This window comes from Hippoglossus hippoglossus, chromosome 10, assembly GCF_009819705.1.
Source record: "Hippoglossus hippoglossus isolate fHipHip1 chromosome 10, fHipHip1.pri, whole genome shotgun sequence".
NCBI classification, from domain to species: domain Eukaryota; kingdom Metazoa; phylum Chordata; class Actinopteri; order Pleuronectiformes; family Pleuronectidae; genus Hippoglossus; species Hippoglossus hippoglossus.
The window spans coordinates 15,770,555-15,796,334 of NC_047160.1; the positions used below are offsets into that span (position 1 = coordinate 15,770,555).

At 41.4% G+C, this 25,780-nt stretch overlaps 2 protein-coding genes across 7 annotated transcripts in view; both read right to left on the reverse strand.

The window, feature by feature from the left end:
- Window positions 1-25,780, reverse strand: part of LOC117769021 (protocadherin alpha-C2-like) — a 143,997-nt gene that overhangs the window by 96,297 nt on the left and 21,920 nt on the right. Inside the window, exon 1 of one of the 4 annotated variants that reach the window (XM_034597595.1) lies at window positions 19,048-21,652. The exons of 1 other annotated variant lie outside the window; for it this stretch is intronic. In XM_034597595.1, coding sequence (XP_034453486.1) covers window positions 19,048-21,405 — 2,358 coding nt within the window. In that variant the 5' untranslated portion in view covers window positions 21,406-21,652. Of the gene's footprint in view, window positions 1-12,147; window positions 14,521-15,742; window positions 18,256-19,047; window positions 21,653-25,780 lie in introns of those variants that run through there. 2 more of the 4 variants (XM_034597594.1, XM_034597596.1) reach the window with 2 other exon arrangements.
- On the reverse strand, window positions 13,796-25,033 carry LOC117769026 (protocadherin alpha-8-like). 3 transcript variants are annotated; one of them, XM_034597603.1, is made up of 2 exons: window positions 22,398-25,033; window positions 13,796-13,806 (listed from the first exon to the last, which is right to left on the reverse strand). In XM_034597603.1, the coding sequence occupies exon 1, from the start codon at window positions 24,809-24,811 to the stop codon at window positions 22,418-22,420; it is 2,394 nt and encodes a 797-aa protein (XP_034453494.1). In that variant the 5' UTR covers window positions 24,812-25,033; the 3' UTR covers window positions 13,796-13,806; window positions 22,398-22,417. The 3 variants fall into 3 exon arrangements, with proteins under 3 accessions (XP_034453494.1, XP_034453493.1, XP_034453495.1); XM_034597602.1 differs by lacking the exon at window positions 13,796-13,806 and adding an exon at window positions 19,015-19,047 and having other exon boundaries at window positions 22,436-24,934; XM_034597604.1 differs by lacking the exon at window positions 13,796-13,806 and adding an exon at window positions 19,048-19,139 and having other exon boundaries at window positions 22,436-24,933.

Below are 25,780 nucleotides of genomic sequence, written 5' to 3' on the forward strand. Positions count from 1 at the left end.
GGATTAAGAATAAATCTAGCTGCACAGTCAGGCATGGATAACCCAGATTTGTCAATCACACGGTTCCCTGGGGATGAGGGCATGGACTGTGTTTGGTTTAAATCAGACAGAATGGAAAATGGGCCAGGACCCGCTCTCCGCCGATCAATAATGATACAAAAAAGCTCGATAGCAATACCAGTCGATGGGCCACAGCATACAGAGCGTCAACATGCTAAATAATTGAATGTATTGACACACAGACACACATACTGCACTGAAGAAGCAGCGAGTAATTTCCATTTTCTGCCACAAGGGGGAGTCTTTTCCCCCCTTTCTTTGTTCTCCACATCAGTTTTCACATGCGCATGCAGGCTCACTGGTGTCAGAGGAAGGGGAAGCCATAAAGCCCTCATATAAGATTAGCACACTCACACACAGCCTCGGTGTCTGCCACACTTCTCCGGAAATGAAAACGTCAACTCGCCCAGATGGGAGAGGAGATGTGGATGTGTCTAACAATATCTGCACATTTCCATCCATGCTGATGCAAATCAAAACAAAGAGGTGAAGTGAGAGGGATAATTCAATCACACACAACTGAAAACTGCAGAATACAAGGCCGCTTTAATGGAGTACTTGCATATGTTGTTGTTTACAACGTCAAATCGTTTTTTTTTCTTTCACACACAAGGTGGTGTCTCATTAATATGTTCCTTGCATCATCACATTATACATGTATGTAGTCCTGTGTAATGTCTATTTTTACTTTCTTATCTGTCATGAAGTATTGAATATGCAGCAGGCAGTGCTGCATGTGAAATGCATTGCAGGTGCAGGAGGCCTGCTGCACTAGGGCTTGGCCCATTTCTTAAAAAGAAAAAAAAAAAAAAAGGGGGTCTGAATAATAGAGGAGAGTGCCGGCCTGCAGAGGATCAGATCCTGGAAACGGTTGAAATGGTTTTGTGAGGTTGCTCCACTTTTTCATAGACAATGAAGATAACTATTTATAAAATAATGAATTGCCTACCAATCATTTAAGCTTGTGCTCCATCGCGGCCGCTCTCTGAGAATAGCAAACACCATCCACCACTCTCGTCAGCATCAAAACTTAAACAGCTACACGGACGTCACCCAGGCATGTGTAGTAAAAGAGGCTTCTTATGCTGCAGTGATGATGATGAGGATAGTGCAGGATGCATTTCAGCTTGTGTGTGAGTGGTATGTTAATTGTATTAAATGTTCATTAATCTTGACAGTGTTTTTGAGGTTGAAGTTTGTGGTGCTGTTGAATTGTATTGTGTTAGTCTGAGAGTAAATATTTGACACATCATAGAAAAGATTGTAAATGAATTTAAGAGATAGTGTGTATTGAAAAATCTTTCGAGATTTCTGGCTTTTATGCACATGGCACTGTGACAGTAAAGGCACAGATAACAGACAAGGTCAAAACAAACACAAAGTAGGCCTATAGAGGTAAAAACTTGAAAGCAGCCTGGAGATTATAGTCTGTAATTTGAGGGAAAGTAGCATCCTAATGTACACTGTGTGCTGCTGACTCCTCATGGCATCATTAAGATGATTCCACCTAATCGCATTAGAGGAGCACCACAGTAGAATTACCACTTTACACACTTTACACAAGCCTTAATCCAGGACAGCTGGGAGTGCTGACAGCGGTGGCACAATGGAAACCCTGCTCTGACAAGCATTTCGTATTCAAAACACCTGAAGCAACCAGCACAATGTTTTGTGATTTAAAGCATTTGGCGCCACAAGTAATTACATTCTATACATCACACGGACATCTAGTATTTGGTTTCATACGAGTAAGAATTGCTGCACTGTAACATTACATTCTGATTGCTTATAGTATAGCTTATTAATAACCAATATCTTTTTTGTTATATATGCTAGAGAGCCACTGGCACAATTTACTCCAGTTCTCAGTTAGAGGACAAACCAAAGTGAGTCTGGATTAGGACGAACATTAGGGAGTAAACAAGGGATTAGGGAACAATTACTCCAGTCTTATCACAAAGATCCCATTAGCAGTTGCCTGTTAATAAACAGACCAAACTTCTCATTACTGGTCATATTTTTATTTTAACACCTTTGTAGTCTCTGCTCAGTTTTGCTCCTCTTACTCACATTAAGCAGATTTCCCCTTCATTAACTGTAATATGATGCTTAGATTATCTGGCTCAGTATCTAGTCTGGACGATTTAGTTTGGTGTATATGAAAGATTTAGTTTTTTTTTTTAATATTCAGTTCATCACGTGATACATGATCTTGTTATCTGCTATGAATCTCTGCTCATATCTAAACCATCAGCATAGAGAACAGCATGATGTGACACACTGACAGCGGCACTGAGGCCTGAGCTAAATGATCACACATTAGGTGAGACACACAAAGACACAGTTTCAACCAAAACTGAATCACAAGTCTATGTTACTGTAAATTCTGACACATTACATCTAGATTTAAGTGTTGGAGTGATACATGTTAAACCTTGACCGTAGATTATGTACAGCTATACACTATCATTCAATATGTGACACAGCAGCATCTAAAAGAAAGCAACTTACAGTTCTACTAATAATAAATGTACAAATTATTTACCTGAAAATGTCTTTACGGTTATATTTTTTATATTCATATTTAACTAGGAATATGTCATTGACTGAACCATGTTCATGCAGTAGATTATTAACGATCATCCTGATAATTACTTGTGCAGGGACACACAAACCAACTAAAGCAGTCATTTAAGGCCCAAGTCTCTAATCCAGGAACCACAGAGCTCCATCTTGAAATCACATAAACTTGTTTCACAGAATTTATAAGCTGCTACTTTTTTCCCCCGAATTCCTCAACAATGTTTATTAACGATATTACAACCCTATAGTAATATAGTTCAATCTGTGCAACATTACAAAAGTTCCCTCATTAGTAGGAAAATAGATATTGTCAATCTGATATGAAAAGAAAGGGACAGTTTAGGGTTTTACAAAACATCACCGTGACCATGGAATTGTATAACCTTAACCAAAATAACAATCTGTACCTAAAGCCTAAGAAACCTTAGGAGTGAATTTAGTTGTGATTATTAATGATACAGAACAGATTGTTACCAGTTGAAAAAGGCTCTTTTTAAGAATTGTATTTCAAAGTAAAACATCCCTCCTCCTTCTCATGCTGCTTATGAAAAAGTCATGCACAGCTGCAAAAGCCACACACACAAAATTACTGAAAAATCCCCCAGACGTCATTTACAGCACACACACACACGAAAATACACACAAAAAAGGCTTTTGTTATTGGTGTGAGGCTGTAAAGATTTGGCTGTGCTCCCCATGTCCCTACTTCTGCCTCACACATGTGGCTGAGAGACAGAGAACAGTGCTGTGGCATATTCAGCTCCACTTGCAGCTTCAGTTTGAAAGAGGGAGTGCAGTTGAGAGGAGAGGCCATGTCAGAAACAAAGGGATGATGAATGAATAAAGCTCTGTTTCCCAACTGCAACCAAACTAAGAATAGCAGACTCAAATGGAAAAAAAGGAGAGATGACAGAGAACAAGGGAGGGCGTAACCCAGCCTCCAAAAAGGTGTCAGCCATTTTCTACCGGCTTGCAGTTACATGGAGAAACAGGAGGGGGCATCATAGAGAGCAGCAGCCAGAGGAAATCAGGATGCGTAGGAGGTGGAGAGGGATGAAGAACACAGAAAGGGATTCTTGGTTTAAGAATGAGAATGATGAGATGTGAACACAATTACAAGGATCTGAGAAAAAAGTGAATGCAAAGGAAAATAATCCAGTATAAGGTTCAGATGAGAGGGATAGAACGCAGTGTTGTACAGTGGGGTAGTGATAAGGAGAACAAAAGCAGGGGACGAGGCGGAGAGAGGGAGAGGGAGTCAGTCGGTGGGAGGAGAGAGTGGGATATGAGTCAGGCTTACAGCATCAACACTCATCTTTCACACCCATGTCTCGTTGTTTTTTTTCCTTTTCATACTCTGCACCCACTTGACAAGATGGTGGGTAACATGGAAGAAAATATAGTGATTAACATGCCTGTAAACACACACACACACACACACACACACACACACACAGCTGAAGTGTGTGTGGCTGCAGGACGTGACATTTGCTAATCTCCCTAATATCATGATAGAATAATACTTGCATTAACCCTAAATGCCCAAGGTCGTGATTAGATTTTTTTAACGACAGATGGTTCATCTAAAAATAAACGCAGCAGACCAACTCTGCAAAATGGAAAGCTACATGTGGGACGAGATGAGTCACTGTTCGGAGCAGCTCACTGGTCCACACTGAAAGGTGACGTCCAGATCCTTTTAAAATAAGAAGAAAATGTATTAAATGTTTTTTGGTTTTAGCTTTATTCGATGTTTAAAAACAGGCTTTCTCTCTGTCATGTGAACACATGCAGTTGATATCAGCACAGTGACTCTGCGGCCCTGAGGGACCATAGATCAATGCATTATATTTCTGCTACTACATAAGCTGAGTGCATCAAGAGAGAGTTGTTTTGTAGTAAAACTATCTGTGACATCAAGTGGAAACTTGCACCTTTTTAAAATGTAAACATTTAGGGATAAATAAAAACAACAAAAAAAGATAATTTACAGCATAACACTCAGGCTTGTTTGTGTTGATTTAATGGCTTTAAAAACAAAAGCCTTTCAGTTAAAGTGATGCAGGATAGGTTCATGCAATTCTTGAACTAAACGTGACATGAAAAGCTTGTCACCTTACAGCAGCAGCATGACACAAATATCTCCATGAGCTTACACAGGCAGGTTCTGCCCAGTTTGACCCGAGCACTCTGCGCACTCAATATTGAACTAATTAAACATACTCAAAAAAAAGATCGATACAAAACTGTTGCTGTGTTCGTTTTCACACAGTTTAGACGCAGTCAAAGCCGAGCAGATGGAGTAAGTGATTCTGTCTAAAATCTACACAAATTACAGAAAATGGCCTGTGACAACCTCTAAATAGAATTATATCTTATCTCCACTTACATGTATTAAGTTAGAATATGCAGCTGTGTTGTTGTGAATACCCAAGTAGGAAGAATACACTTGCTATACCATAAAAAATTACCCAGAGTGATTAGTGTGGGGGCAGGGACAAATAGCCACAGGGGGAGGAGAAATCCTGCAGGGACAGACTGGATCCCTCTAACAGCCAACATCTGATCCCATCCATGCATGGCCAGAAATAAATACAACATACGGAATTAATCAGACAAGTGCACGGCACGAAGTGTGTGAGCATTTACCCTCTCTCCACCACAGTGAGCAGTGCAGGGATATTGCTGTAAGAAGGCAATCCTCTTACCAAGGCTTCATCCACTGTGTTAACGGACTGTGCGTCTCCCCTCACCCATTCATATGTCCTCTCAGTCAGAGATCACAACCCTAATCCCATACATCTAGATCTCAGGACACTTCACTGGACGCATGGCTACTCAATCAACTATATGTCTCCACTAGTTTTCCACTTGATGGCGGGCTGTCTTGCACCCAGCCTTGCGCTGACCCCTTAGTCAGTTCAATCCTCCAGGCAGGCGGTGATGAACTAAGCACATGCAGCAGATGTTGTGGCTGTATGAGCACTGATGCCAAACAAGAGCAGAGCAGACGCACATCTGTTCTGATCTCTGTTGATTCAGAAAAAAAAAGACAAAGCACAGGGCTAACTGTACTTAACGCAGCTAAACACTGGTTATTACATCAGACAGACTGACACAATATATACAGTATGGAATACAATATGTTGTACAGCCCCATCATAGTATTAAAATTATTATTCCTGGTGAGATACCACATGGTCAGATCATTAAAAATAAAGCAAGAGAACGCATGGGCATGATGCAGCACCCTGAGCTTAGCTCTTATCATCCAGCAGGGATTTGAAATGACACATGAAGATAATGTGTGCAAAGGGTTTTCATTAAGGCAATGTTACTGATAAAAGAAGTACGCCTGGCTAACACTCTGGAGAAAGGCCCCAGTACCTTGATTCAGCTGCAGTGGAGTGATTCTAAAACGAGAGGAGAAAGATCCAACCTACAAGATTCGTCCACATAACCTTGAGTCAATGAACTGAGATGTGATGAAGCTGAGGGCTTATATAACCGAGCGGAGGGAAGAGGAAGAAGGTCAGAGCTGCTCAGAAAATACCAGTCATAAGAGCGATGGAAGTGAGATGAAAAGACAACTATACAGATTTTCTAAAGTCGTTACTATGTGCCTCGATACAAAAGGTCACGAGTGCTAGATAAGCTCACAAATAAAATTGGTGTTTCTTTTTATCGCCACGAGAAAACAAAAAACAGGTTTGACCCATATAGCCAGTTTCCATCAAAGCCACACATGGCTCTGAACCAGTCTGGTCATGTTCTAGGACAGATGACAAGGAGCAGTGCCAGGGAGTCTCAGCCCACAGTCGTGAATTTAGCTCGCAGTGGAATTTTTGGCTCAATGACTCTGATTTTTCCCTGTTAGTGAAGAGGCAACAGAAAACAAATATGCATGCCACTTGTATATTAAAGGTTAAATCCTGCACTTTTGTGTGAATGTATACGAATTTATTCTATGTCTAACACATGTCTGCAATTTCAACAAAGTGTCCCACTCATAAGTGTTGACTTCACATGTTTCATTTGGCTCATACAGTACAGAAAACAATGGTGGCTGCTTGACATTAAATTAACAAGACTCAAAGTTAATGTCACAACATGTAAATGCTGCACCGCTGAGAATAGGTTTGTCTAACTTGATAAAGAGAAGAAACGTTTCCCCCTTTTGTCCATCCCCTCTCTGCCACTCCACGTTCAACACACAGCAGCGCACAGACATGCACTAACACTTTATTGACAAAATACAAGCTGCACTGCCGCAGTGTCAGAGTTTGCTGAGATTCACAAAACAACCTCCTGATTCACCAAAACCAGGTCCCTTACAGTCTGGGGAGTGGCAGTGCTGATACAAACACACACACAAACACAAGGAGAGGTTTTTGTGGCTCAACAATAAAACCTTGAGTATTTATATTCAACAAAATCTCGGTGTAATAGTCAAAAAACAAAATTGTTATACTATGTCACCTCCTCCATTCAATCAGAGACCCACTGTACACTAACAACTTGACAACCAAGAAAAAACATGAACCTGTGTAATAGAATCTGTAATCTCTGTAATCTCACGAGCATTCTGAATCCACCCTGTATGGTTATATGTCAAAGGAGGACAAAACCAAGCAAGAGACACATTTGTTTTATATTGTGTTGTTGAAGAAAGACATATCTAACTATTATTGTCCAAGTAATATGCTGTGATGGCTGACACATTTCCAGGCCTAAATAAGTGGTGCACTGTGCCAGCACAGGTCTGGCTTGACACAATGATAAGAGTTGTTTCTTAAACTATTGTTTCAGTGGCAGGCCTGAGCTGCTCTCTCTTTTTTACCCTTTAAGAAATATAACTGAGTGGTTTAAATATTACAGATGAACATTTTTTTCATGACTGATAACCTGCCTCTACTGTCTAGCTTTCTCAAAGTTTTAAATCCTGCTTTATTTCCACATTATGGTTGTCATTTTTTTCTGATTAGAAGCTGCAACAACAAGGGTCAATAGGTGGGGGCTTATCTTAGTAATGTTTGAGTCACAATATGTGTTAAAGTGACTTTAAAACATAATTGACCTGATTGATCAAAGGTAAACAAGGCTTACAGGTAATAGAAATTAACAGAAAGGTGTTTAACATACGAGAGAGCAGTAAGAGGAACAGAAAACATGGAGGCTTAAAGCACATTGGCAGAGAGATTTAATATAACTAAGCAGCGACATTACCTTTCTAAGTCAACACCCAGTGTTTGTTATGTGAATTTTGCACGTTTGGAAGATGCCATCTGTGTCAGGCTCAGCTCAGAGGAGAATGTTTGGTTTAGGATGGAAGATAAAACTCTGAAATAATTAACAAAGACATGCCTTAAATAATAGCAGTAGTCGAGGACATGTGATTTGTGGTGCAGGGCTTTGATTGAATTGACTCACAGAAAACATGTGTGTCTTTGTTTCTATCTGAGAGGGAGCACACTCTCCTCTTGCTCTGCTTTCTCCTTTTTTTTCTCTCCACTGAATCTGTCTCGCAATAAGGTTGTTTAGACACACAAGTGTGTGCGACGTGTAGCTGTGTGTGTGTGAAGTGTGAACATAAATATAGATGCAGTTTTCGTTGTACCGTACCGTGTGAGTAAATTAGATTACCATCACTGTCGCTGACCTCAATGTGAGTGGCGCCATCCTCCAACAAAGCTTGAGCAATAAGGGAGAGTGTGCCCCACTGACACACAACAGCACACACATGCAGCATCGACAGCCACAACCCTACAGGCATGAGGCACAGCAACGCGGAGCCAAAGAGCATGTGGCAGAAACGAGAGAAGAGAGGGACCACAGAAAAGACGGCAGCAAAAGATGGGGAGATAGAAAAGGGTGGTGTATGAAAGAGGAAATGAAGGACACACACTTAAAAGCGGGAAAAGGAGGGCAAGACTGGGATGGGGGAGGGGGAAACAGCAATCCAATATGGAGGGTAAGAATGGAGGAGACTGAGAGGGAAGCTGCAAAAAACAGAGGAGGGAAAAGCAGGGTGCTGTGTGGAACAGAGCAGAGGCAGAACAGAACAGAGAGTACTGCAGGGAGTGGTATATTTTAGCATAACAGCAATATTGTAGTATCTAGCAAATACTCATCAGGTGATGACATATCCCCTCGGCACCCACAAAACAAAAATAGAGCAGATCCTTAGGTGTTATCACAGCAACCTGAAGCTGTAATATTTCCATCAGTGACAAAGAAAGCAGATTGATTCTAAAAGCTTCTACTATCTGTTCACTCAAATCAAGATATTCTGCATTTAGCAATTAAACATGTTGGGATATTTAGGACAAAAATGTAGATATGGAAGTATAAACATATAAAATATAAAATCTAATCCAGCCTATAGAAAATGTAAAATCTACATCAAAAGTCTTATCGTTGTTTCATACAATGTTTGTTTAGTGGGCAGGTGTCAAGTAACCATGTTATTCAGTGGCAGTGATAATAAGTTCATCCCTTTATAGCTGCACCCTGTAAACAGACTGTTGTTCTTTCTGGAGCTTAAGGTGAAACTTTCAGAATTAAGACCCCCCCATTGTGGCAAAGTCAAACTTGGTTGCTATTGAAATACAGACAACAAATTAAACCCAGAAAAACAAAAGGCTTTTTAAGGAAGAGTAAAAAATGTACAGTGAAATAAAGCACATGTTTAGAAAGCTTTAAATAAAATGTGAGTAAATAGGTCAGAGAGATGGATCCTTAAAAGGTTGCTAGTGAAAGTCAATGGAAGGACTAACTCTCTCAAATTGCTGAATTTACAGTTCGCACAGTCTGCACTCTCCTGCTGGAGCAGCTGTGCCTCCTCTCGCCCCCTCTGACATTTTGCCTCTGCTCTTATACCCTCTCTCCCCATGACAGTGAGTCCAGTTTAATGAGGAAACAAACCTCTCACCCGCTTAACAAAGACAACATACACAGACACGTGAAACGAGGGTCGTTGCACTGTGCAATGCAAACACAATTGCATGGATCTTCTGAGGCAGCCAAGCAGACTGACAAGGCCACTGGAGCAAGCAGCCACAACGCCACCACAGAGCGCATACAGAGGGGAAATACACAGGGTGTATATATGATAAACATGCTGTATTCATGACCTAGTTATGAGTAGTATTATAGTTATAGTTATGGTAGAAAATGTAAAAGATTTGTTGAATACAGACACACACATTGTGTTGATTTTTCAGTAGCTCAGAGAGACATCTACTCTGAATGGCACGAGTTGCAGATCACCCTTGTCTCATCCATTTCCCCCCCTTCAAATGATTCAGGCAAAAGCACCATGGCTTAGTAATTAAAGCTCCTTACAGTTCAGTAAAAGACACTCAACCAGCTCACAGTGCAACCAGAGAGAACTAATGATCCAGCGACATCATCCTGCACTGTTAATGAGACACACGCATTTATAATCACATCAATAACACTTTCTTTTCTGTGCATCTGCTGTCCGGGCACACTATCGCACTACTGCAAAAGCACATGATGCCTCACACACACATCAAATATGCCTCACATAAAATATTCATACATACAAGCAAAGGGGTAGTTATTGCTCGCAGAGCAAAGAATAAAACTGGACAGAGGAGCTACAGCGATAGTGTGACCAGCCTCCACGCCATGCAGCCGAGCTGCTGCTCCACTCTGAATCTGAACTGATCCTCTCTCGCTCTGGGTTCAGACCGCACACTGGTTTACTGCTTTGTATACACACACATTTGTCTGACAGTCAGTTCTATAGGTGGGAAATCTAAGGTTGACCCAGTTGTTTGAGAGAAAAGATGATCCCCATACTCTAAAATGTATCTAATTAGAAGCTCAACTACTGCCGACTTCAATATTGCTTCTATATCTGCACCATCTGCTGCCTGATTTTGTTGACATAATCTGTGTTTCCTTCTAAATAAACACATTTTCATTAAATATTGTGAGATGTCTATAGATGAGTTATACAAAAGCCACTTCCCCTCCCCCCATCTCTACTGCTCTCTCTATCCCTCCCTCCCTCCTTCATCCTCTTCCGCTGCTGTTGCTAAGACAGCTCAGTGCATGCTAGTCTGTGGAAACCAGTAGACTCCGAGAGGTGGGTCTCCCAGTGCGTTGCTATGGGCAACACACAGTGTTCGACAGAGAATCAGCCAAGAAGCATGTAGACCTTCACACATGTGATAAAGTATGACCTATTTTTTGGTCGAACAGAAGCAATCATCTGCTCAGGAGCTAGTGTGTGTGTGTGTGTTTGTAAACTGTATGCAGTTCTTTACATCACTGTCTAGTAATTTCATTGTTCAAAGCCAGTCAAATTAAAAAATATAAAAAAGATTATTGATCACTGTATTTGCAGTCCTGTAGTGAAGGGCGATGCCTGCTGAAGCACAGTGTCCCAACCCCACCTGACTGGCAGTACATTGTGATTCACTGCACACCATCCGCAGGCTCTCTCTCCCCCTCTCCCTGTCATAGCTCCAGCCATTCATGGCCCATTGAATCACCTCCACTACATCAGCGAGCACAGACCTCAACTTACATCCTGAGACGGCCAGTCGCTCTCTTTGTTCACACGCGAACGGATAGGCAAAGGGGAAAAAATCAGAAACATGTCTAAGAGCATGTAATCGACACAGACCACAATTCATGTGCTCTCAGTTATTTGAAGAAGACATAGCCTATATAGTTTCTATTTAACAATCTGGATATTTAGCAACCGAAAGAGCAGAGACATGGAGGGCAGATGCAGTCAATCAAATGATGCATGTGTTAGGAAAGGCTGTGACAGAAATTGTTGCGCTTATGTATTTGCAAATAAGATATAGAACAACACAGTGGCCACAGGAATAGACCAAACTTTTTTAAGAACTGAACATAAACCTCTCCTTCACAGATCTGCTGAACTGAAGCTCATTACACAACCACACACAGTCTGAAATAGGCACATTCCATTCTAAATTATTAATAGTCACATCGGTCAGTGCACTGAACATAAAATTGCAGAACGTCCTAAAATAGAAAGCAGACTGAGATGTAGAGGACAGAATAAGTTTGATATTACTACATACAGTAGCATCTCCCTCATTTAGGTAATTCATTTGTATTCGTTTACAGGAATACACTGTATTAAAATAATACATTCCTTGATAACGTCTGTCATGATAAAAGGAGAGGTTTTGTCATTTATTGATATTAGTTAGATTTTGAAATATATTAGGACACAACAGGACCAACACGGTATTTGCAGTGAGAACCAGCTACACAACCAGCTACGTAACCTAACAACTAAATTTGTATAAGGACACACAACCTCCTCATTTCGCTTGATTATGATTTTGTTTTTGCATAGAGTCAATTCGTATCCAGCTGTTCTGACTCGTTGGTGTTGTTCAGTATTCTGGCACTTAAATCATTATGAACTGCATCTGATGTGTCTGTAGCAGTCATACCAGAACACACCTGACATAAAGGACTTTGTCTTACCTCTCCAGTTGCAGACCTCCTGTCAGGCAGCATTAGTGTATTGGCATGGCTTCCTGGGACTATAGTAGATCCTATACTCATCCTGGGTCCAACTAACATGTAGCGTTTGTCTCCAGATCGGTACTGGATGCTGTGACACAGTGTCCCATCATAATTAGGCTCTGGTAGATATTTAGAAGTGAAGTCTGTGGACTTTGAGCACTGCATTGAAATCAGCACGATGATACTGACGAGAAAAAGAGCGGAAACTGAGCCCACAGTTATCATCAGGTAAAAAGTCACATTATTGTCCTCATCTGCTTTTGTTGAACTTTTCACATCAGAAGCTGCAAAAGCTTCTTTGGGCTCCACAACTTTGACAATGACAGTAGCTGTTGCTGAGAGTGACACGTTCCCATTGTCTTTGACCAGTATGAGCAGTTTGTGCTCAGCCTCGTCTGTCTCTGTGAATGAGCGAAGTGTTCTGATCTGTCCTGTATAGCGGTCCAAACCAAAGAGACTGTGGTCAGTAACTTGCTGCAGTGAAAACAGTAACCAGCCGTTATATCCTATATCAGCGTCATAGGCTCTGACTTTAGTCACCAAGTGTCCTGCGTTCACATTGCGGGGAATCTCCTCCACACCTTCAGCAGAACCGTTGGAGCTGACTGGATACAGGATGACTGGAGCGTTGTCGTTCTGATCCAGAATGAACACGTTCACTGTGACGTTGCTGCTCAGTGACGGAGTTCCAGAATCTGACGCAACAACGTGGAACTGGAAAGTTTTCACCGTTTCAAAGTCAAAACTTTTTAGCGCCACGATGTCTCCGTTTTCAGAGTTAATATTTAAAAACTGACCCATACTGTCTCCCCTGCTCTCCCGCTGAATGTGATAAGAAATACCGGCGTTTTCACCAGCGTCTAGATCAGATGCCGTGACTGAAAAGATCGGTTCTACTCTGTCATTATTTTCTCCAATGTAAAATGTATACGGACTCAGTGAAAACTGTGGTACGTTATCGTTCTTATCTGACACGACAACAGTTATTGTCTTTTCAGATGAGAGTGGGGGCTCACCGGTGTCCTTTGCAACAACTGTTAGTTCATAAGAAAACTTTTCTTCCCTGTCGAGTTGGGACTTGGTCACTATGGCGTACATATTATCCTGCAGGGACGGAGAAATAGCGAAAGGAGCATCCTCGCGTATAAAGCAAGAAACTTTTCCATTGAGGCCTGAATCCAAATCATTGACACTGATCAGAGCTACTGTTGTCCCGATTCTGCAGTCCTCAGGAACTGATTTTGAAAAAGACGTGACTTCAATCTGTGGAGGATTATCATTAAGGTCGACTACTTTTATTATCACAGTTTTGTCAGTGGACAAAGGAACGGGGCCTTTATCTGACGCTTGTATATCAATTTCATAGCTTTTCTTCACTTCAAAATCAATCACACCTATCACTTTAATTTCTCCAGTCTCTGCGTCTATGGTAAATAGTTTTTGCACATTTGAGTCCACTTCTTTGCCAAATGAGTAAACGATTTCGCTGTTCGCGCTCGCATCCGAATCTGTCGCATTAACCTGTACCACTAACGTGCCAGGGAGTGTGTTTTCATTTAATATAGCCGAATATGTATCTTGTGTAAAAACTGGCCAATTGTCGTTAACATCAAGCACCTCAATCAGTATTTCTATTGTTCCAGAGCGCACTGGTCTCCCACCATCAAGAGCTGAAAGCAGAAGCTTGTGTTCCCTCGCAGCCTCCCTGTCTAACTGCTTCTGTAAAACCAGGAAGGGCATCTTACGGTCTTCGCCTCGCTCCTTAACCTCCAAACGAAAGTGGTCATTGTGACTCAGTTTGTACTGCTGAACAGCAAACTGACCCCCGTCTGGGTCGCGGGCGGGTTGGAGCTGGAACCTTGCGCCCGGTAACGTCGATTCAATTATCTGCAGCCGTTTCTCTTTCTCTGGAAAAATGGGGGAGTGGTCGTTTACATCCAGCACCTCTATGGCCACATAATGGATTTCCAGCGGGTTTTCCAGTACCGTTTTAAGGTTGATCACACACGCATCGCTTCGCTCACAGATCTCTTCCCTGTCCACTTTCCTACTGACGTACAGGATCCCGTCGTCTCCGTTCAAGTGAAAAAGAGGTTCCGTTGAACTGCCGACAATACGATACTCTCTGTCTTTCAGCGTCGCCTTGTCAATTCCCAAGTCTTTTGCTAGGTTTCCCACAACACTTCCTTCTTTAACCTCCTCGGATACGGAATATCTAATCTGAGCTGACGCTTCGCTCCACAATGTCATCAATGCCACCATGTAGGCGACGCATCTCCATCGCTCTATCCACGCCTGCCGTCCGCTTTGTTCCATGGTTTGCAAATAGACAGACGAAATGATAACTCCGGACTTTATAGTAGTGTAATAAGGAAATAATATACAGCCTTATTCCTTCGCCAACTGCGCTCCATCGCCAAATCAGTGCTGGGAATGATATGGCGCTAGTCTCTTCTTCAAGCCTTTTTAATGCCAAAAACAGGGTTGGACCTGGAGACGAAACTGTGAGAGACACTATGTGCCAATATATCGACACCATGCGACCCACAACGTTATTGCAGCACTGTTCATTTAAAATATAGTAATATAAAATAACAATGCAGCAGTGAAATCAATGGCCAAAGGAGACAAACAGTTTGGTGTTATGATAAATTAATTACCAATCATTTCTATGAATCAATGGACTTGAGTCACAGTCTCAGTTCCCTCTAAGATTGTTATTTCAAAGAATCTACGCTACCACACAGTCCTCAGGTAGAAACATTTTTAAGAGAAGTGGCTGCTACTGGAAAGACTGTCAGCACCATGGATAGCGACACGTCTGGCTGCATTCAAACATATCAACTGAGGCTCCAGTGAAACACAATGCCTGAATTCTTAAATGTCTTTAAAGGCTTTTACTATGTCCAACTATCCAGCATTTAGTAAACAGGTCAATATGTGTAGGCAAAAAAATAAATAAACATATCAGCAATAGACAAGACACAGATGCATCAGGAATGACATACTAGTTCCAAAGGAAATCTGTCCAGAGCAGGTTAGTGTTTTAAATTTTCAACAAATGCGTTCAGCATATTCAAACATTGGTGGTGCAACTCGCCATTGGAATTAATCGTCATTGGGGTAAAATACACCAATTAATCAAGCAGCATGTTCAAAAATAGAACATTTCTCCAAAAGATATGTATCATTTCATTTCAGCTTGTATCATTGTCTGTGCCCACATTGCTATCATTTTGTAAAGATAAGAAGACAATTTGTGGCAAATGTCTATTAATTGTTGTTACTTCTCCTGGATCCCTTCAAGGATATAACACCATTAAGGTCTGTGATTCCCTAAATCAATGACCATTTTGAAACCAAATGCACAACCACCTGTAAACCATCAAGTGAACTCAGCAGTAGATCAAAAACACAAAACCTCCCCATTTCCTTCATGTTTCTATAGTCAATTTATGTCCAGCTGTTTGGAAAAGGTGTGTGATTTAGTATTTTTGGCAATTGTATATTTAGGATGTGCATTCCTGCCCTGATAAAAAGCAACACTTCTTACCTCTCCAGATATCCCTCTCCTGTCAGGCAGCATTAGTGTATTGGCATGGCTTCCTGGGACTATAGTAGATCCTATACTCATCCTGGGTCCAACTAACATGTAGCGTTTGTCTCCAGATCTGTACTGGATGCTATGACAGAGTGTCCCATCATAATTAGGCTCTGGTAGATATTTAGAAGTGAAGTCTGTGGCCTTTGAGCACTGCATTGAAATCAGCACGATGATACTGACGAGAAAAAGAGCTGAAACTGAGCCCACAGTTATCATCAGGTAAAAAGTCACATTATTGTCCTCTTCTGCTTTTGTTGAACTTTTCACATCAGAAGCTGCAAAAGCTTCTTTGGGCTCCACAACTTTGACGATGACAGTAGCTGTTGCTGAGAGTGACACGTTTCCATTGTCTTTGACCAGTATGAGCAGTTTGTGCTCAGCCTCGTCTGTCTCTGTGAATGAGCGAAGTGTTCTGATCTGTCCTGTGTAGCGGTCCAAACCAAAGAGACTGTGGTCAGTAACTTCCTGCAGTGAAAACAGTAACCAGCCGTTATATCCTACATCAGCGTCATAGGCTCTGACTTTAGTCACCAAGTGTCCTGCGTTCACATTGCGGGGAATCTCCTCCACACCTTCAGCAGAACCGTTGGAGCTGACTGGATACAGGATGACTGGAGCGTTGTCGTTCTGATCCAGAATGAACACGTTCACTGTGACGTTGCTGCTCAGTGACGGAGTTCCAGAATCTGACGCAACAACGTGGAACTTAAAGGTTTTCAGTGTTTCAAAGTCAAAACTTTTTAGAGCCATGATGTCTCCATTCTCAGAGTTAATATTTAGAAATGAAGTTAGTTTATTATCTTCACGTCCATCTCTGAGAATATGATAAGAAATATGTGCATTTTCATTCTCATCAGCATCAAAAGCTTTGACAGAAAACACAGAGGTGCCTGGATTGTTACTCTCTGTGACATAGAAAGTATAAGGGCTCAGTGAAAACTGTGGACTGTTGTCATTCACATCTGACACCACAACACTTATTGTCTTCTCAGACGATAATGGAGGTTGACCAGCGTCTTTTGCAGTTATTGTCAAGTCATAATGTGACTGTTTCTCTCTGTCCAGAGGGGATTTGGTTACTAATGAGTATATTTTATCTTGTAAAGATGGTGATAAAGTAAAAGGAACATTCTCAACTATGGAGCAAATAACTTTTCCATTAAGACCAGAGTCGAGGTCATTTACACTGATAAGAGCAACTGTAGTTCCAGGTCTGGAATCTTCAGGGATGGAGCTCGAAAAAGAGGTGACCTCAATCTCTGGTGCATTGTCATTCACATCAACTATCTTGATAATGACACTTTTTTGAGTCGATAGAGGAACAAGACCTTTATCTGATGCCTGTATTTCAAGTTCATATTTATCCTTTTCCTCAAAATTGATTAATCCTTTAACAGTTATTTCACCTGTCGATGGATTAATATCAAAAAGCTTTAACAATCTATGGCTCACACTGTTGCTGAACGAATAAACGATATCTCCATTTGGTCCTTCGTCTACATCAGTTGCATTAACTTGTATAACAATTGTTTCTACTGGAATGTTTTCATTCAGCATCACGGAATAAACGTCCTGAGAGAAAACAGGAGTGTTATCATTCACATCTAAAACCTTTACTAGAATATTCATTTCACCAGTTTTTGGAGGTTTTCCTCCATCCAGGGCAGTCAGCACTAATGAGTGACTTTCTGCTGCCTCCCTATCCAAAGATTTTTGCACAATTAAAATGGGTATTTTACCATCTTCTCCCTTATCTTTAACCTCCAGACGGAAGTGGTCGTTTGGGCTGAGTTTATATTGCTGAACAGAAAAATGACCGCCGTCTGGATCCCGTGATGCTTTCAGAGGAATACGTACTCCGGGTAACACGGACTCGAACATCTCCAACGTTTTTTCCTTCTCCAGAAAACTTGGAGAATGATCATTTATGTCCAGCACCTCCACTCCCACATAGTGCACCTCCAGTGGGTTTTCTAACACGGTTTTTAGATTGATTAAACACGTACTGCTCTGCGCACACACGTCCTCTCTGTCAATCTTCCGGCTCACATACAGGATGCCATCGTTCTGATTTACATGGAAAAGAGGATCCGCGTTACTGGAAACAATGCGATACTTCCTCTCTCTCAGCGTGTTCTTATCTAATCCAAGATCTTTTGCGACATTTCCAACCACAGTTCCTTCGTTAACCTCCTCAGAGATTGAATAGCGTAACTGCGCCGCGGCCACGCTCCACAAAAGCACCGCAACCACAGAGCACATCCATCGTCCTCTCGCCCTCCTCGTCTCCCATCCTCTTTGTTTCATGATCCCAAACAAAACTGTTAACGATTCCTCGCGGGATCAGTAATCGCATTGAAATGAATGCAATCAAGACATCCGATTTTGCCAATGGTCACTCTGTTTCAAAAATGGTGAAAATACTGGACAATATTTATAAAGGTATCGCAGAACACCGACTCCCGTCAGCGTCGGATTCAGTGCGCTACAAAGAGGCGGAACCAAACAACAGTGACGACGAGCTAGAGTCGTTATTTCCCTAAAACACTGACACCATGCGATCACACTGTTCACGACAAAGAAATTTAAGTTTTTAAGTCTTTTTTTTTAACGAAGGTGTTATTTCTTTTAAGCTTGACTCTGAGGTTCTGGACAAATGCTGCATCAGGCTAAAATACCAAGAAAAGCATTTTTTCCTCTGAATAAATGTGCAGGCATTAAATCCTCCAACAATTCTTGATCTGTGAGCATACATTTGAATTTGATTTGTTTTTAAAAACATTAATTAATAATTTATGTGACCCTGAACATCTCTTGTATAGGTACATTAGGGTAAAACCTGTCAACGCCAGGAAGTTTACTTCAGCAAGGCCACATGTATGACTTTGGAAAGCTCAAATCTCAATGTGGTCTGAAAGAAAGTGCAAAATGTTTGACAATGTGCAAACTGTGCAACTCACACCAATGTGTTTTCAGACAATGGAGGGAAAAGGCAGAGATAACAAAATAACAAATGTACAATAAGACAGCATTCACGTCAGTATCAACTTTGCTATATTTACTTCTATGACAAAAAGCGAGAACAACATTATTAAAAGTGCAACTGGAAACAGTAGGGTTCCACTCAAATACCCTGCTTAAACCAATTATATGTTGATGCCAAGCAAGTGACATGTGAAATGAACAAATGAACGGACAAATTAATAAAATTCCCATCGGGCACAAGCTTGGTTTTCTCACAAAAAAAGTCTTACCTCTCCAGATATTCCTCTCCTGTCAGGCAGCATTAGTGTATTGGCATGGCTTCCTGGGACTATAGTAGATCCTATACTCATCCTGGGTCCAACTAACATGTAGCGTTTGTCTCCAGATCTGTACTGGATGCTGTGACACAGTGTCCCATCATAATTAGGCTCTGGTAGATATTTAGAAGTGAAGTCTGTGGACTTTGAGCACTGCATTGAAATCAGCACGATGATACTGACGAGAAAAAGAGCTGAAACTGAGCCCACAGTTATCATCAGGTAAAAAGTCACATTATTGTCCTCATCTGCTTTTGTTGAACTTTTCACATCAGAAGCTGCAAAAGCTTCTTTGGGCTCCACAACTTTGACAATGACAGTAGCTGTTGCTGAGAGTGACACGTTCCCATTGTCTTTGACCAGTATGAGCAGTTTGTGCTCAGCCTCGTCTGTCTCTGTGAATGAGCGAAGTGTTCTGATCTGTCCTGTATAGCGGTCCAAAGCAAAGAGACTGTGGTCAGTAACTTCCTGCAGTGAAAACAGTAACCAGCCGTTATATCCTATATCAGCGTCATAGGCTCTGACTTTAGTCACCAAGTGTCCTGCGTTCACATTGCGGGGAATCTCCTCCACACCTTCAGCAGAACCGTTGGAGCTGACTGGATACAGGATGACTGGAGCGTTATCGTTCTGATCCAGAATGAACACGTTCACTGTGACGTTGCTGCTCAGTGACGGAGTTCCAGAATCTGACGCAACAACGTGGAACTGGAAAGTTTTCACTGTTTCAAAGTCAAAACTTTTTAGAGCCATGATGTCTCCGTTCTCAGAATTAATGTTTAGAAATGAAGTTAGTTTATTATCTTCACTTCTATCTCTGAGAATATGATAAGAAATATGTGCATTCTCATTCTCATCCACATCAAAAGCTTTAACAGAAAACACAGAGGTGCCTGGATTGTTACTCTCTGTGACATAGAAAGTATAGGGGCTCAGTGAAAACTGTGGACTGTTGTCATTCACATCTGACACCACAACACTTATTGTCTTCTCAGACGATAATGGAGGTTGACCAGCATCTTTTGCAGTTATTGTCAGGTCATAATGTGACTGTTTCTCTCTGTCCAGAGGGGATTTGGTTACTAATGAATACATTGTATCTTGTAAAGATGGTGATAAAGTAAAAGGAACATTCTCACCGATTGAGCAAATAACTTTTCCATTAAGACCAGAGTCCAAGTCATTTACACTGATAAGAGCGACTGTAGTTCCAGGTCTGGAGTCTTCAGGGATGGAGCTCGAAAAAGAGGTGACCTCAATCTCAGGTGCATTGTCATTCACATCAACTATCTTGATAACTACACTTTTTTGAGTCGATAGAGGAACAAGACCTTTATCTGATGCCTGTATGTCAATCTCATGTTTGTCTTTCTCCTCATAGTCTATTAAACCTTTCACAATTATTTCACCTGTAGATGGATTAATATCAAAAAGCTTCAACAACCTACGATTAACGATATTGCTAAATGAAAAAACTACCTCTCCACCAGGACCATCGTCTACATCAGTTGCATTCACTTGTATGACTGTTTTTCCGATAGGGGCATTCTCATCGAGCATCACAGAATAAACGTCCTGAGAGAAAACAGGAGCGTTATCATTTATATCTAAAACTTTTACTAGTATATTCATTTCACCAGATTTCGGTGGTTTTCCTCCATCCAGGGCAGTCAGCACTAATGAGTGACTTTCTGCTGCCTCCCTATCCAAAGATTTTTGCACAATTAAAATGGGTATTTTACCATCTTCTCCCTTATCTTTCACTTCCAGGCGGAAGTGTTCGTTTTGGCTGAGTCTATATTGCTGAACAGAAAATGCTCCACCGTCTGGATCTCGTGCGGGTTGCAGAGGAATACGCACTCCCGGTAACACAGATTCTGGAATCTCCAACGTTTTGTCTTCATCTGGGAAACTGGGAGAATGATCATTTATATCCAGCACCTCCACTCCCACATAGTGCACCTCCAGTGGGTTTTCTAACACGGTTTTTAGATTGATTAAACACGTACTGCTCTGCGCACACACCTCCTCTCTGTCAATCTTCCGGCTCACATACAGGATGCCATCGTTCTGATTTACATGGAAAAGAGGATCCGCGTTACTGGAAACAATGCGATACTTCCTCTCTCTCAGCGTGTTCTTATCTAATCCAAGATCTTTTGCGACGTTTCCGACCACAGTTCCTTCGTTAACCTCCTCCCGGACTGAATATCGTATTTGCGCCGCGGCCACGCTCCACAAAAGCACCGCAACCAAGCAGCTGACCAAACATCCATGCGCCGTTCGTCCCTCGCGTCTTCTTTGTTCCATCGTTACACACGTATCAGTCAAAAATCCGTCAAACAAACGATCACTTCGTTAAACTGGCAACATCCAACTCTTAGACGTGTGAAAATGTCCCTCCTCTTCCAACAACGACAGACATGATGGGGAACAGTTTTTACAAAGGCAGCGGTATAAGCTCAGAAACGACTGCATCGGCTGGTGGACTCCCGAAAGAGGTGGAACCGGAGCGCCACGATGACGTGCTCGTGCTGGGCTGCTTTTTGATGTTACACTGACACCATGCGATGTAAATTCTCGCAGCAAGAATCTAAAGCCATTGGTAGCCTATTGTAGTTTTTTTTTGCAACGAAAGAGTCCACAAATAGCGAGTTCAATTAAAAATATCTGTAGTGGCTGCTCTCTGTCAGCATAGCAAATCGTTTTATAAAAATAAAGAGAAAAGCTTCTCAAAATGTTTTCACGAGTCTACATAACAACTAAAAATATATTCAAATCATAACATCCAGTGGTATGAGTCAACACAGGGGGACAGAGTCAGCAAATGGTTCACATCATGTCTACAGTTTAAGAACACAGTGTTTAATCTGAGCTCTCACGTTCAGCACCATGGCCAGCGACAGAAACTAATTTAAAATCCCTCAGTTTAAGTGTTCAATTCCAAGTTTTAATTGTTTACAAACGTATTAAATAACGTTTTTTCACTGGAAATGCAACCATATGCGTTAACTTTGCACAAGGGATTTCATTATTACAACAGCAAACATGTATGAACTCCCATAAGTGCAACTGTGCAAAGAACAAACTCAATAGTTTATTCCTCACCTTTATCTGAAAGAGTTAATGAAGATATTCATGAAGAATGACACTAAAAACTATAAAAAATTGCCGTCAAAACTTAGTGCAAAAAAGGACATGAAGCTGTAATTGCTGGGAAAGATCAAAGCCAGAAAATCCAAAGCCATATTATGCAAAGTCTTACTCAATGAGACAAAGTAGATGTTTTGCAGACAAATAACAGTTTTTCACCTCACAATTTTCACTGAAGTAATCTTACCTCTCCAGATATCCCTCTCCTGTCAGGCAGCATTAGTGTATTGGCATGGCTTCCTGGGACTATAGTAGATCCGATACTCATCCTGGGTCCAACTAGCATGTAGCGTTTGTCTCCAGATCGGTACTGGATGCTGTGACACAGTGTCCCATCATAATTAGGCTCTGGTAGATATTTAGAAGTGAAGTCTGTGGACTTTGAGCACTGCATTGAAATCAGCACGATGATACTGACGAGAAAAAGAGCTGAAACTGAGCCCACAGTTATCATCAGGTAAAAAGTCACATTGTTGTCCTCATCTGCTTTTGTTGAACTTTTCACATCAGAAGCGGCAAAAGCTTCTTTGGGCTCCACAACTTTGACAATGACAGTAGCGGTTGCTGAGAGTGACACGTTCCCATTGTCTTTGACCAGTATGAGCAGCTTGTGCTCAGCCTCGTCTGTCTCTGTGAATGAGCGAAGTGTTCTGATCTGTCCTGTATAGCGGTCCAAAGCAAAGAGACTGTGGTCAGTAACTTCCTGCAGTGAAAACAGTAACCAGCCGTTATATCCTATATCAGCGTCATAGGCTCTGACTTTAGTCACCAAGTGTCCTGCGTTCACATTGCGGGGAATCTCCTCAACACCTTCAGCAGAACCGTTGGAGCTGACTGGATACAGGATGACTGGAGCGTTGTCGTTCTGATCCAGAATGAACACGTTCACTGTGACGTTGCTGCTCAGTGACGGAGTTCCAGAATCTGAGGCTACAACGTGGAACTGGAAGGTTTTCACTGCTTCAAAGTCAAAACTTTTTAGCGCCATGATGTCTCCATTCTCAGAGTTAATATTTAGAAATGAAGTCAGTTTATTATCTTTGCTTCCATCTCTGAGAATATGATAAGAAATATGTGCATTTTCATTCTCATCAGCATCAAAAGCTTTGACAGAAAACACAGAGGTGCCTGGATTGTTACTCTCTGTGACATAGAAAGTATAGGGGTTCAGTGAAAACTGTGGACTGTTGTCGTTCACATCGGACACCACAACACTTATTTTCTTCTCAGACGATAATGGAGGTTGACCAGCGTCTTTTGCAGTTATTGTCAAGTCATAATGTGACTGTTTCTCTCTGTCCAGAGGGGATTTGGTTACTAATGAATACATTTTATCTTGTAAAGATGGTGATAAAGTGAAAGGAACATTCTCAACTATGGAGCAAATAACTTTTCCATTAAGACCAGAGTCCAAGTCATTTACACTGATAAGAGCGACTGTAGTTCCAGGTCTGGAATCTTCAGGGATGGAGCTCGAAAAAGAGGTGACCTCAATTTCAGGTGTGTTGTCATTCAAATCAACTATCTTGATAATTACACTTTTTTCTGTAGTTAGGGGAGCAAGACCTTTATCTGATGCCTCAATTTCAATTTCATATCTATCCTTCTCTTCGTAGTCTATTAATCCTTTAACAGTTATTTCACCTGTTAATTGACTAATATCAAAAAGGTTTAATATGTTTTGATTCATACTGCTGCTAAATGAAAAAACTACATCTCCGTTTGGTCCGTCATCCAAATCAGTTGCATTCACTTGTATGACTGTTGTTCCGACTCGAGAATTTTCATTGAGCATCACAGAATAAGCATCTTTAGTGAAAACAGGAGCGTTATCATTTATATCTAAAACATTTATTAGAATATTCATTTCACCAGATTTCGGAGGTTTACCCCCATCCAGTGCAGTCAGTAATAAAGAATGGGCTGTTGCAGTTTCCCTGTCCAAAGATTTTTTAACGACTAATACTGGTATTTTACCATCGTCCCCTTTATCCTTAACTTCCAAACGGAAGTGATCGTTCTGACTGAGTTTATATTGTTGCACTGAAAAATGACCACTGTCTGGATCCCGTGATGCTTTGAGCTGAAATCGAGCTCCGGGTAACACGGACTCTGAAATCTCCAGCCTTTTGTCTTTCTCTGGAAAACTCGGAGAATGATCATTTATGTCCAGCACCTCCACTCCCACATAGTGCACCTCCAGTGGGTTTTCTAACACGGTTTTTACATTGATTAAACACGTACTGATCTGCGCACACACCTCCTCTCTGTCAATCTTCCGGCTCACATACAGGATGCCATCGTTCTGATTTACATGGAAAAGAGGATCCGCGTTACTGGAAACAATGCGATACTTCCTTTCTCTCAGCGTGTTCTTATCTAATCCAAGATCTTTTGCGACGTTTCCGACCACAGCTCCTTCGTTTACCTCCTCGGGGATTGAATAGCGTATTTGCGCCGATGTTCCGCTCCATAAAAGCACCGCAACCACACAGCTGACCAAACATCCAGGCGCCCTTCGTGGCGTGCATCTTCTTTGTTCCATGGTTAAACCCGAAATCATCGTTAATCCATCGCAAGGACAATAACCACGTTTTAAAAATAGATTCCAACACGTCGATACATATACATGTCCAGTCTCTGCCTCCACAGCCAGAAATGGTGGCGGACAATGCGAACCGAACAAGCTAATGTTCAAGTGAAAATTTGATCAAGAGGCGGAACCAAAATGCAACGAGGACAAGCCCCTGTTATCTTGACTTTAACATTACACTGACACCATGCGACCAAACCTCTCTATGCAAGGAAAGGAAAGGAAATAAGAATTACTGAAAACGTGGCCAAACATGTTCAGAACCATGGACAGTGACTGTAGTTCACTCAAGCAACATTTGTCGAACGTTTTCCGTCTATTTCGACTTTATTGTACAATAATGCACCATGATCTCCAGCATAATTTCGTTTTCTTGAATGCTGCCCCTTCACATCTATTTCGAGAGAGCTTGTATTGTGTGTCGTCACTGTGACACTGCTGATTCAGCATGCAACGGTAACTGAAGCCATGCAGGTACATGTATTTCCCTAAAAGTAGGACTCCTCTCATTTGAATGCACTATAAACTACATGACTTGCAAGTAGCATACATGGTCGTAACAGATACAGTTTTAGATAGCCTGTATGTTTGGAATTCAGAATATGGGTTGTGAAGACGGACATTACACTAATGAAGAACAAGCATTCATTAAATTATTGCCTGCAAGAAACTGTATTGAAGTAAAGTACGATAAGGCTTTTAAAAGCAGCGACAATATTGATGAACCAGTTTTGACATTTAGGTACTTATTTACTGTTGATATTTAATATGGCCTAGGTTAACCTCTGTAACCATACAATAATTAATTTGGTGAAAAGACTCAAAGGATAATGCCGACAACAGAAGCCAAACCAACAGATTAAATACCACAGCTGCAACAAGGAGCACAGCACAAAATCATATAAGCTAACAAACCAGCAAATATGCCTCAGGTTTTAT

Coding starts and splice junctions, on each gene's coding strand:
- LOC117769026 (XM_034597603.1), bottom strand. CDS start 24,811: ATGATTTCGGGTTTAACCATGGAACAAAGAAGATGCACGCCACGAAGG.